The sequence below is a fragment of the Phymastichus coffea genome, unplaced genomic scaffold, assembly GCF_024137745.1.
Source record: "Phymastichus coffea isolate CEN01 unplaced genomic scaffold, Cenicafe_Pcof_1.1 PCOF00112, whole genome shotgun sequence".
Taxonomy (NCBI): Eukaryota; Metazoa; Arthropoda; class Insecta; order Hymenoptera; family Eulophidae; genus Phymastichus; species Phymastichus coffea.
This window is the reverse complement of record NW_026706923.1, coordinates 52,279-65,766: the sequence shown is the minus strand read 5'-3', so window position 1 is coordinate 65,766 and position 13,488 is coordinate 52,279. Positions and strand designations below refer to the sequence as shown.

The following is a 13,488-nucleotide window of genomic DNA, read 5'->3' as shown; positions in this document are numbered from 1 at the left end:
CCTTAATCCTTACTCTAAAATTTTTTTAAATAAATTCAAAATCATTGTTATAAATACAAAGGTAAATGAGAATTAATACTTATAAATAAAGTTTAATAGATTTAATAGAAACTTGTCTGAAATATACAATAAATTATACTTTTGTTTTTACTTTTAAAGCATTTAAACGGAAACTAAATAAATATACAGAATAACCTTTTTTATTTTATAAAGTGAAATTTAAACAGTAAGCTACTTTCATTAGATAAGTAACTTCATGTTCTTGCTATAATATTATAATTCAATGATCTAATATTTCAATGGTTTATTTCTTAATGGGAACATCTTGTACACCAGATGCTTGTCCTCTAAAGTTAGGGAACTGTTCCCATGGTGCAGATAAATCGAACTTTCTGTATTCTTGAGCCAACTCGAGAGGTTCAGCAACCACTCGTTTCTTTTCGTCGTCGTATCGTACCTAAAAATTGAATTAATAATAATAAAATTAATTTGAACAAATTCATATAAGATTCTCAAAATTAATTATACATAAAACATTTGATATTTAATAAAAACCTTTGAATTCAATACCCATACTACCAAAAAAGTACATATTAGTATAATTACTTTAGGGCAATATTCTAATACTATAAAATGATATGCTAATGTTATTCAATTACATAAATTATTGAATTAGTTATCATTTTAAAAATAAAACTTATTTATGCGCATAACAAAGATGCATTTTGAAATTAGTTTTGTTAATTAAGTAGCATAAAAAATTACCTCGATGTATCCAGTAAGTGGGAAATCTTTCCTCATGGGATGACCTTCAAATCCATAATCTGTAAGGATTCTCCTCAAATCAGGATGGTTAGTGAAATAGATTCCAAACATGTCCCATACTTCACGCTCGTACCAGTCTGCAGCACGATGAATATAATAAATGGAATCAACTGGTGTTAATTCATCTGTATAAGATTTAACTCGACATCTTGTATTATAAGGTATAGACAATAGCTGATAAACAAGCTGAAAAATCAAAATTTTTAAATTAAATTAAATTAAATATATGATCATTTAGAAGACGTACTGAATTTAATTTTTGTATGTGCTAATGTGATACTTTTTGGTCACATGCAAATGTAAATCTTACTTCAAATCTGTATGGTCTACCAGGTACATCAACAGCTGTCAAATCTGACAAATTTGTAAATTGACAGTTGTGATGATCTTTTAAAAAGCTGATTGTTGGTACAATGCCATCAGGTGAAATGAGAATTTCTAGTTCATCACCTGCTGCTATTTGAACTTTTTCTACATATTTTGGTAAACATTCAGCAACATAAGTTCCAAAGTCTTTCAATTCGGCTACTCTTTTCTGATCAATTTTACGAACAGTGGCTGCAAATAAAAATAAAAATGTATAAAATTTGTATACATTGGTAAATATCATTTCAATTTCATATATTTTTCACTTAGAATGTTACAATTCAATTACAATTTTATGATTGGAATAAACCAGTAATGTTGATAACTATAACAATTAAATGTTGATGCTTAAAGAGTAGAGATTAAATAATAACACTTGCTTTGACAACAAATAAACTATGTGCAGTATAATTGATAACTCATAAAAAATATGATAATATAATTGTAAGCAACTGTAAAACGACGTAGAAGATTGATTAATTAAGAAAATATCATCGACTTACGTCTATTATCCTTTTCTACAGAAGCATCTTTCTTTTCATCAGCATTTTTCAAGACAGAGCAGACAGAAATATAACCTAAAATAATATAGCTGATATGACGTTATGTAATTCAGGACAACTAAATTAACAATAAGCTCCCATTACTCACGTTGGGGTTGAGGATTCACTCGAGTAAAAGATTTTATGGCTGTTACAAAATTTTTCAATGCGAAAGCCATTTTATTGGGGAATTGTTTTTCTGTGACGGAATCGCCAAGAGTAAACGATATTTTCCATCAACAGAAAAGTATTTGACGTCGAATTGCGCATGTGCTCTCTTCAAAACGTTTTCGCGCTTTATTGTAAATGTTGAAAAGCAGAGAAATATATTTGATAGCTCTTCACTATTAAAATTCGTTCGTCGTAATTTCATTAAAATCGATTTCGCAGAAATGTGCAAATGTTCAATCAACATACAAGTGTTAAATTAATTCAAAACATCAATAAGTTGGGTGTTGATAGAGGTTTTGTGCTATCCATAAAAATTAATTTCAAACAAATATTAAACTTATTAATTCAAACAAATACTATGAAAGCAATTGCACAAAATCAAACTGTGAGCATTCGTTAATTTAGCTATCAAGGAAATAATTATTGTTATTGATTCGAAAGTTTTGGAAATATTAGCGAACTCGACAAATTAATTATAATTTTTTGATAATTTGGATTTAGAATACACGCATTTTCGCGAAATGACATATTGTGTATCTATCGACTCATAGGTAATCTTTTACCACTTACTCGTTGAAAAATATCTAATTTTATGAATTTAGTTGTTCCACCTAAAACTGTACCGCTGTAGCATAAAAGTAACAAGTGCAATAAAAATGCGTCGTTTAACTGAAAAAAATAATCAGTTTATATTACACAACCTTTTTCTATAAAACGAATGCTACTAATTCATTCATTTTAAATCACTTTAAAAAAGACTACCATTGAAGTTGTTCTATGGTAAATTTTTTTTCGTGTGGCATCAATTGTATTCACGAAGAATAATGATACATTTCGCACGCTCGAGTCTTTCACGAAATTATTCGTCGAGCTATCTTCTCACGGCATGGTAGAGAATTCGTTAAAAATTCGTATGTGAAAGGACTTATTGGAAGCTCCTTTACTCTAAATGGATTTGCGCTATGCTTTTCGAGCCTAATGCAACTCTGAAGCCTGAAGATGTCGCTCTCCTCTCCAGCTTAATTGTTGATAAATTTTTATTTACAAGGTTATTACACATTGATTATAAAAGACTATTTTTTTTCAAGCATTCCAATATGCCGGTTATCTATTAATTATCTTGATAAGACGACAATTTATATATCTTGACTATGCGAATCTAGGATGTTTTCGTTGTCGACATTTCGTTTATTTATTTTTTTTTTTCGCACTTGGTTTTCAATTACGACTTTTTTTACGTACAGGTTGTTGGAATGATTTTCCGCAAAGTACTATTTTCATCAAATTAACTATAAAACATCATATATTAAACGGATTTTTAATACTAATTTTTAAACATATTAATGCAGTTCAGTTCAGTTTTATGTTATTTGAATGGGGAAAGAGAAAAGAAAAAATATTAATCTACTTCTGTCATTGAAAATGTGAATATCTTTACGTGTACTTAGAGAAATAAAAAAAAAATTTAAAAGCTAAACCCATGCTACAATAAATAAATATATCAGTTACTACTCAATTTTACGAGCGTATCAATGTAAAGTTAAATCATGTACGAATCTCATAGTTTTTGAGTGAAACTCAATAGGAAGCAGACATCTGTAACAAGAATTGTTATCATTGCGACTAAGTCGAGCTGTCGTCTCTATCGGCGAACATAAATCAAATTGGAAAACTATAAGCAAGTGAAGTAATCAGACTATAAAAAAGAAAGACTGAAAGAAAGCCGCGACACGTGCAAACAACTTTCCAGTGATATAATTTTCAGCGCTCATTCGCGCAAAGCCACAGGACAGAGCGTCGACAAGGGAGGCGCGCGCAATTATTCCAAGGGAGCACAGCATTTTCTATCTTTAGCGAGAATTCGTAGAGTCCGTAAAGGTTCGCGCGAGCGAGATCGTGACGGCGCAGCACCTATCTTTAAACGTAGCAGTCTCAAATCGAGCCGTGAAATGATTGTCGTGCGGCAACGACATTTTCGAAACACTCGAAGGCTTTCCTCGGCGCTCCTTCAACTAAGTTTAAACTTCGTTTTGGCTCTGACTTTATTTTCGGTTCTCGCGGCGCGCGCGTCGCGCACGCCTCGACTGACTGCGAGGCGGCCGACAGTTTTCGAATTCTACGCGGCAAACGCGTTAATTAACGAGGCGCATTTTTCGACAGCACATTCGGGAAATGAAAGGCATTCGTTGAATCGATAAATTGTTGGATTGCTCGAATTTTACGTTATGCCTAGCTTACGGCATAGCTTTCGAGCATGAAATGCATAAGTTACAACGTGAATAGTTATGCGGTGGCAATTGCGAAATACCGAGTGTATTTGTCAAGTTGTAATTATGACTGCGAGTACCAAACTTTGGAATCCTATATTATATGATTTCACGACGACTCCTGATTCGAGTTTTCTTAGATAGATTACTTCAAACAGTTTCGCTTATGGCGCACATGCCAGTTTCAATTAGCACTTGTTATCTTTCAAAATAACTATTCGTACTTTTATGTTGGACTGCAGGATAATGAGTTTCATAATTAAACGACTCGCCTCCTGAAAATTATTCGATCGTGACTCTATGAGACGAAAAGCAGGTATCCCGTAAATTAACCTACAGTTAATAAAATACAGAATGACGAGATCAATAGAACTTTGTAACTGTAGGATTCGGTCAAGACAAAATCCAAATTAATCATTCATAACGAAGGAAACGAAAGATTGCTTTAAGTTAAGAAATGGGCTGACTATACTTTGAGCGCCTGCCGCTTGTCCACCCTTAGCGCTACCCTTACTACTTAAAAGGATTATGCCGTCGGCGCGAACGCCCGACCGGCTTATATAATCGAAGAGCATTCGTCTTCTTATTCGAATGCACAAATGTACGAGCTTAATTATACTTGAGGCAGGTACACATTCGACACGCGCACACTTATTTACAAGCCGAGCACCCGAAGCTCGGCCGTCGAGAAAGTTGAGGACCCTCGAGAAGAGGAAGAAGAAGAAGAGCATGTCTTTGTAGCAACTTTGAGGCATGCATAAACGCTCGTCGGCCCTAATTGACAGAGGAAAAAGGCGGAAGGAGCCGAAACTTGGGTCTTGCTACAAGCGCCAAGTCGCGGCAATACATTCTCGTCCGGGGTACGCACATGTACACAACGGAGCAATAAACAAATGCTGGAAAAGCCATAAATCAGCGGGTCGGCGTTCGCGATAGTAAATCACCGAAAACTTGGATGCCGGCATCCCCACTACCGGCAAAAAATATCGCTCGCAGAGAGGAGTAATGGTCGCGCGCGGAGCCGAGTCGAGGGCTGGAAAGAACAGCATTAGTCGGCGGCGCGCGCTTGCGTTTAGGCGCGGCTGCACGTCAACCGGCCATCGGCTTGGCCAGGTACGGCTGCACGTGCACACACGAAGGAACGCACAAAGGTGTGCGTGTACATATACATGGGAGAAGAGGGTATGGCCCCCAGGTCGATATATCAGGGCCGTGGGGCGGTGGGGGGGTTGCTAGCGGTGGTGGTGCAACTGTCTGTCAGGCGAGCGGCAGCGGCAGCGCAGCCACGACGAAGAAAAAACTGCGCTGTGCTTCTGGGTAATTTTTCATCGTTGCAGAGAGGGAGAGGAAGCTATGCGCGCCTAGCTAGCTAGCCACCCGCCCTCTTTCCTCTTTCTTTTCGCCCTTTCTCCACCTCCGCGAAAAACGTCCGCCCACCTGCAACCCCCCAGCGCGTCCGCGTTCGCCCGTACCACCACTGCTGCCGTTGCTCTGCGGCCCCACCTCTTTTTCTACCTCCCTCCTAGCACCAACGTGTCCGCGGGGGGAGGCCGGGGGAAAAAACTCAGCGAGCTGGCGAAAAGAACCGAGAGGGAAAGAGTGCGGAGGTAGAATGCCGAGGCTGGTGGGGAGGAGAGGATCGATTTTTACTGGGGCGCGCGAAAGCAGGGAGCATGCCCCCCTTCAAGAGAGAGAGACGGCGTAGTCACGCATCTTGCGATTTTTCGAAAAACGCGCGGCGCAGCCTCTCTGCTGTACACGTATATGTGCGCTGCGGCGCTGGTCAGCAACCCTTTTTTCCGTTCGTTTTTTTCCTCTCTCTCTCTTTCTCTCTCTCTCTCTCTCTCTCTCTCTCTCTTCTCTCCCTCCCCGTATCCCGACCCTCCGAGTCGACGAGGAAAAAAAGGGGGCGAGCGAGAGAGCGCGCGAAAATATTCGCATGGAGAACCAACGGCAAAAAAGTTCGGCCGAGCACGCACCTCTCGTTTCTTCTTTTTTTTTCGACTCCGCTGCCGCTGCTGTCCCTGCCTTCCTCTTTTTCCTTGTTTTTTTTTTGCGTGTGCGCGCACTCGCGCCCTCTCTCTCTTTCTCTCTCTTACGTGCTTCATTTTCTCTCTGTCTCGCTCGCCCACGTCGTGTCTGGTTTTTCCCCGGGGGTGTGCAGCGCCGAGGCTTTTTAAGCTGGTATTTCCAGCAGCACACGCTGAAATTACTTTTGCAATAGCGCGTACAATTATTTCCCCCGATCGAACGCGACTCTATCCTTCCCCGCGCGCGTGCCTTTGTGCATTATCGGGGCAAGAGCTCCGGTTGCCGACGATGATCGTTCGGCTAGTGCGCGGGCCACGCGCAGGTGTAAAGCGGCAAATAGCTCGCGGCGCACTTGAAAAACAACACGGAGCGCTGGCTGGCTGGCAGGCAGGGATTTTACGACTGCATCAACGAGGTTCAATGTCGGCCACGAGCGAGCGCCGCGGCGTTTACTACCAGCGAGTTGGCTGGCAACCTCGTAAACTCCTCCTCCTCCTTCTCGCGAGTATACCTCCTCGACAAATGGACTGCTTATTAATTCGGATCTGCATGCGGCGACGGGCATTGTTATGTACTCTGAGGGCTATCGTTGTCTCGCGACCGAGCTGCTTCTCCCGTAAGAAACATCTGTTGATCGGCGCAGCATCTCTCGGTGCCAGTCTTTGCAGTTGATAAGGTTGTATTGTTTTCCAAGCATCGTATCGCAATGAAAAGCGTTAAACGTACTGTAAACGCCAATCCATCAAATACATTTTTTTCATTCGAATCTAACGAATTCTCGAGTTCACCTATACAAAATAAACGAAGTGCATTGAGCGGGCGGGGGGGGGGGGGGGGGGGCACAGCTTTTTATTTCACTGCGAATAAAGAAGAAAGAAAATGAAAAAGTCGAGCAAACGCTGCGACTATATCTCATGGGCAAAAGTCTAGTTTTCCGAACGTATATTACTTTGGTAATTTCGAAAAATAAAATGGAGAAAAAATCAATATTATTCTTCAATTCCGATAGTCTTCTCTCCCCTCGCCGTGCCAAAAGCAATGAAAAGAAAAGTTTGATTATCGCGGAAACAGTCTGCGCATTAAGCCCGCGATAAGTCAGAAACAATTAGGCTCCTTTCATACGGAGAAAGGAGTTGCATCTCGCCAGCTAAACGAGAGCATTCGAGCATATCGCACGCAATCGCGTTCGAACAAACGATAACTTATTCCCCGGACGAATAATAACTCATTTAAAAACGGGCAAAGTTGAAAAAAACCCAACATCCACGCAGAGAGAGAGAGAGAGAACCGCATTCTCGCAAGAGAGAAAAAATTCTTTTTGTTTCACGGTCAGACGAGAGGGTTCGAGAGGCATGCAGCAGCAGCGGCGGCAGTGGTGGTGGTATAAAAAAATAGGCGGCGCGCGCAGCTAAATGAGAAAGAAAGAGAGGCGCTACAAGGCGGGACCTTTGAAAAAGGCTATAAAACAATGCTCGCGAATGCGAAAAAGAAGGCGGGAGGGTGAGGAATAGAGGGGGGGGGAGTTAGGCCAGACAAAGCCAGAGAGAAGCGCAGTGACAACGCCGATCGGGCGTGCGCGCATTAATTCCACTTGGCGTGAAAAACTTTCCAGTTTGGCAAGCACTGATTAGCGCAATAATATTGTAAAAGCGGATAGAGAGCCTAAGGTCGAGCGCGCGTCACGATCGCGTGCTGAACTGAGCCAATTCGCTTGTAAACGAGTCGAGTCTGCGACGCGCTCGATTGAGCGGCGAGCTGCATCATGAGCTTAATAATTCATGCAGACCACATTAGTTGGAGGCCGTGCACAGTGCTGTGGATGTGTGTTTATGCAGCTTACGAACAAAAAAATCGTCGTCGGCTACATTAGGTGCAGCGCAGTTGCATCGCTGCGGTGCACCGTTCCCTTTATATGCAGACTCAAAGAGATCGTTACAAAGGACGTTATTAGCTGTGTGTCTGCTGCGAAGCCGCTGCCAATTATTTAGCCAATCGTGCGATGTAGTTAGCACACACTCATACACACACAGTCCGCCTGCTCCTCCGCTAATTTATCGGGAAAAAATTAATGATCGGACGCTACATGTCGCACACGTATATTGGCATCTGTACACCAACGCCAGCTGAGCTATCTACGCCAAATTAAATGGATTTTCTCGAGGAATTGCCTTTGCTTGATTTGACTTCGCTAGACATCGCTCCCGGAACTTTGATCTTCGAGTCTACGGAAAACTTCTTCACATTCAATTAGTTTTAAGTCTTTGACTTCGTGTTGAAAATACCGGCGAGTCTTTCCGTGAGGATGCAATTAGTTCCAAGATTGGCAAAAAATATTTGCTATATCGGCCTGATTAATTCAAATAACGCAAAAATAAATATCCTTATCGATATACGATTTTATTTATCAACCCGATTGATATCCAATCCTATATTGGCGTGCTATTTTGATGTCTACAGGTTTCTTATTTATTGTAAAACTCATTATCACGATATTTTGTCATGTATTCCATGTCAAAGATTTGCGTTACTGATTTTATAATAACAGTTGTTTATGTTTGTTTTTGTAGTCAGATATATATATTAAGAAAATTTGATTGTTCCAAAAAAATTCTCTCATCAGCAATTACAGAATCAAGTGTTATAATTCTTTTAATTATCAGAGTGAATGAGAGATGACAAATGTTGCATTTTCATGAATTTGGACATATCTATTATAGATGTCATATAAAATATAAAATTTTTTTATATCAGCGGCTACGTAAATTTTATTTAAAATTTTAATTAAAAGGAAATTGTAAACATTATTTTAAAAAAATTCCATAAAATATACGTATTATATCTTTTAGAAACTCATTTGGTAAAAAGTAAAGCAAATTTTTACTCGTAAGCATGGCAAAAACTAATGAATATCCCGACCAAACAAAAAGTACACATAAAAGTTCAAACATTAAAAATTAAAATAAATAATCACGAATAACTCCAGCGTGAAAAAATACGGGCCAAAGAAGCGAGTGCAAAAAAAAGGAAGGAAGAGAAAACGGTAAGTTCGAAGGAACTGTGCCTGCGTTTTTTTTCAGCACGGCGCGCGCGCGGGTATACTTCGTATAATTTATTCCGGTGCCTGAAAATACCCAGCAGCGCGAGCGGAGCAAAGCAGTCCACACTGACACCGGCCCAGTGCGAGAGCTTTTCCTCAACGACGCGAATCGCCGAGGAGTTTTTCCAGCGAGTTCCTCTTTCTCTCTCTCTTCCACTCTGTGTGTGTGCTTTTTTTTGGACTCGCAGGAAAAGCTGGCGCCTCTTTATTTTTTGCGCCCGGCCGACCTCTCGCGAGCAGATTCTTTTAATTCGGCTCTGGGTCCTCGTTATACGGGTATCTTTAATTAGACGCGTGTCGGGTGAAAAATCGAAAAAAGACAAATAAAAAAAAAAAAATAGAAAACGAATGCGAAAATGGTCGCCGCACCAGTTGAGTAATTAGATTTATGCGTCAAACCAGGCGTATGATGGAGAGCTAATAGTTTGCAGCGCACTGCGCTTTCCGACGGACGCCCCGTAAATGTCGTATGGATTTTTTTCCATCCCCCAGCCCTGACGCACGACTACTGCCGCTTTTCGGTGGACCAAAGCGGGTGATTATGATATTATGTCAACGTGTCCGCGCGTTTGACCGTCTGACAGATTTTACTCGATGCATGAACTGTTATCGAATGTGAAGAGATTGATTTGATTTGAAAAGATCAAAATCGTTATTGTGTAGCCGAATGTATTTTTGGTTTACGGAGATGTTAGTGTAAGCACACTTATTCCTATGCTATTCTAAATGTTGCTCTAATCTAAATATTACTGTAGACAGACAGCACCACTGCTCCAAATCCAAAGCACACTTGTATCCTAACACCGAGAATACACAGAATTAATAACCAAATAACGACTTTCATTCGAACTGACATTAGCTCGTCTATTACAATCTTATGTATATATTAAACTCATAATAGTGGAGCTCCAACTTCTGCTCACTCGACAACTCCCCGGAAAAAAATATAAGAAAGAAATGAAATGATAGCGACAAATAGCATTAATATTTCAACCATTTTACATATTTCTAAATTGAACGCTACTTTACTAATCTATGACTTTCGTTCATACTGTGAGCTTTTACGATGATGCCCTTTCTCTCACTTGAACCTCATAATACTTCACGTTTACGCAATTAATTCATGATCTACCCACGATAGCCTTACGTATATACCGTACATATACAGAAAAATGTGAATGTATATGCAAAGGTATGATGCATGAACAACAAACGAGTTCGTAAAAGTGACAGAAACCGTGACAATCCCATCAAGCTTCACTCTTAACAACATTATGGAAGACAATAGGCGACATTCCATCGACCTATTTGTGCGCGTTGTTATCCGACCCATGGTCACTACACGTGTTATACTTCCCAGCCAAATAATGCTTATTACTTGACGGACGACTCCGTAATAATTTTTATCGGTTTGAGTGTGTTACATTAACATAGCGCAGTTATATATATATATGTACAGATATATGGCATTCAAATCTGTCAGAAATTACAAAATATAATTACTTGACGATTCACGAAAGCAAACGTTATAATTGCTACAGTCTATAATATATATAATAAAATATAATGATATTTATTGTATTCTGTTTTAAGATTAAGCATGCGGATATATAAAATGCATAGACCATCAACACGGACCGAAACAGAGTATTGCCCTATTGTGTTGACGAGATCGGGAAAATCAATCCTCCTACCAACCAAGAAGGCTCGTTTAATTTCAAGCTCTGCTGAAAGTAATTATGTCAATGACTGAAGTTACGACAAAAATTCAAAATAATGGACCGACCCAAGATTCCGGCCACACCAGCCGAGCCGATGATTGTTCGACAGAGGCAGCGAGCGGCCGACACCTCGCTACAATCTATTCTACCTTTGGCTCAAAGCATTCGAGGCATGCCCAAAAGGTTCCCGTTTACTAAACTGCGTAGCAACGTGGCACCGAAATCTTCGGCACTACAGCCAATGGCTAAAGCCGACCGTTCGAGCCTCGGACACCAGAAAGGTGACCACAATGATCATTGAACTCGAAGCTGCATTTTGCTCTCGGTAAGTATATCATAACTCAAGCTACTTCCACATTTTTTTTAAAGGGAAAGTGTTCTTACCAAAAAGATGTGCATGCTTTCGCGCGTGCGCGCGCGCGCGCGCGTGTGTGTGCGTGCGCGAGTGTGTGTGTTGACAGGGTTGATTTCACTCTGTGTACTACAACACGTATACTACATACGCCTGAGACAAAAATCAGCACTGACGAAAAACACAAGCAGGTCATGTAAAAAATCTTACAATTTGAAAAACTTTTAATTTAAAATTGCATCAATCGAGAAACTTGATTTTTATTTTGTACAAAATTACCCGAGCGAAGCGACTGAGCCGCGCTATACATTTATATTTAAATTCTGCTAAAAATTGAAGGAAATTCTAAATAATCTCATTATAAATATCTTGATTTTAAAACCAACTCGAACGGTCATTTATTATCTGCGATAAGCATGTGGGTCAAATTAAAGTTTGCCGTAGCACGTCTAATCGCATGCGATTTGCCGATGGCGTCGCCGTTAATTCTTTTTAATTATTCCATTTTCTACATCTTCGCGCGCGCGAGACGTCGATTCTGCTCACGCGATCGGCGCCGCCCATCCCATATATAGACCGGATTCTCTTTCGTTTTCGGTTGCTTTTTAATTATAGAAACCTTTTTCTTCATTCGGATTTTTTCTTTGCAGAAGAACATTTATCTAATTTAACTTATGCGTTAAAACTGATTCATTACATGTAATATCATAATTCTATTTTTTTCATTTTCTGTCTCTGTTCTATTCAATGGTAGAAATGTCAAAATGAATGTCAGAAATACTTATACTAAAGTGATAAAAAAAGGCGTTTTATATTATTTTGATTCCATAAACAAATGTGAATCCTTTATGAAATTCCAACGAGATAAAATTAAGTGCAATAAAACTTAACTTTGAAATTAAACTAAAGTGTAAAATCAATATTTAACCGGAGACGGTTAATAATACATACAGAAATATTAAAAACTGATGGGTTTTATCATATTTAACTTGAAAAATTTGCATAAAACTTCAAAATTCTAAAAATTGCTAAAAAAATTAATTAGTTTTTACCATTTAATGTGTGTTGGTTTTCAAAAACTTTCAGTTTCCTTAAATTATAAATGTATTAAAGGAAGAATATCCAATGAGACTATATTTGGTGAATTATCATAATAATATTGAAGTATGTGAAAGAAAACTTGAAAATATACCGCGTAGGGAAAGTATTATCAAAGATAAAAATCACGCTTGAAACTTGACATTAAGTTTTGAAATCGACATTTACTGTAATGGCATATTAAGTTGATGAAATGAACCAGATAGTAATATTCAACTGAACAAATATTATTTTTAAATAAATAAAAATAAGTAGGCTCCATGTAATTCTTTTTTATTATTTTTCATTGTACTCTAACAAAACTGAAACGAAATAAATATAATTATAATTATTATTCGTTTAGTAATAATTATTTTAAAATGTTCTTGATGGATAATTTTAAATGAAAATTGGAATGGGACATTTAAAAAGACATAATATAATGAATTCAACACAAAGAATATTTTTGTAGAAATATAAAGGTAGCTTAAATGATATTAAACAGAATTAACCGAACGCAATCATAGTATGTTACTCCAATAGTTAGAAAATCCTTTTAGAAATGTCATGGCTTATCGAAAATACAATACTATATTAACAAAATAGAAACGTAAATATTACGATGGTGAAACTGCTAAGACCTTTAATTTTGAATATGTAATGAATGATGGTATGCGATGACAAAGAAAACAATGGCTTCTATTTATAGTCGACTTCCATTTCCTTAAGCTGACCAGAAACTTATTATAACAAACACGATCCCGAAAAATAATTGTCTGTTCAGATAAAACAAAAGATAGTTTTATAACACACATTATCTGAATTTGATTGGAGATACGATATACGATAAGAAAAGCAATAACACGTGCGCATTCTAATTTTACTCACAGACGGATACATACGGAAGATATATCACTGTCATCTGTATTTTGGTTTTCTAACTTGCATTTTATGATTTCACAATGCAGATACAATATTTAGAAAAAAAAAAACATTTTCAAATGTTGATATCCCTACATATATCTTTCAAGAAACATTA

General features: G+C 38.4%; 1 protein-coding gene across 1 annotated transcript; it reads right to left on the bottom strand.

The window, feature by feature from the left end:
* Positions 1–59: 59 nt before the first annotated feature.
* LOC131670569 (NADH dehydrogenase [ubiquinone] iron-sulfur protein 3, mitochondrial) lies at positions 60–1,969 on the bottom strand. The gene is made up of 5 exons (XM_058946275.1): positions 1,843–1,969; positions 1,695–1,769; positions 1,136–1,383; positions 766–1,011; positions 60–457 (listed from the first exon to the last, which is right to left on the bottom strand). Exons 1-5 carry the CDS (start codon positions 1,910–1,912, stop codon positions 305–307), a joined length of 792 nt encoding a protein of 263 aa, XP_058802258.1. The 5' UTR covers positions 1,913–1,969; the 3' UTR covers positions 60–304.
* Between the last annotated feature and the right edge of the window lie 11,519 nt (positions 1,970–13,488).

Bases quoted from the DNA above. Each gene is read 5' to 3' on its own strand.
- LOC131670569 (XM_058946275.1), bottom strand. From the start codon at position 1,912: ATGGCTTTCGCATTGAAAAATTTTGTAACAGCCATAAAATCTTTTACT. The intron at 1,384-1,694 runs GTAAGTCGATGA...TTTTATTTGCAG, and splicing joins TGTAGAAAAGGATAATAGAC to CCACTGTTCGTAAAATTGAT. The intron at 458-765 runs GTAATTTTTTAT...TTCAATTTTTAG, and splicing joins CACTTACTGGATACATCGAG to GTACGATACGACGACGAAAA.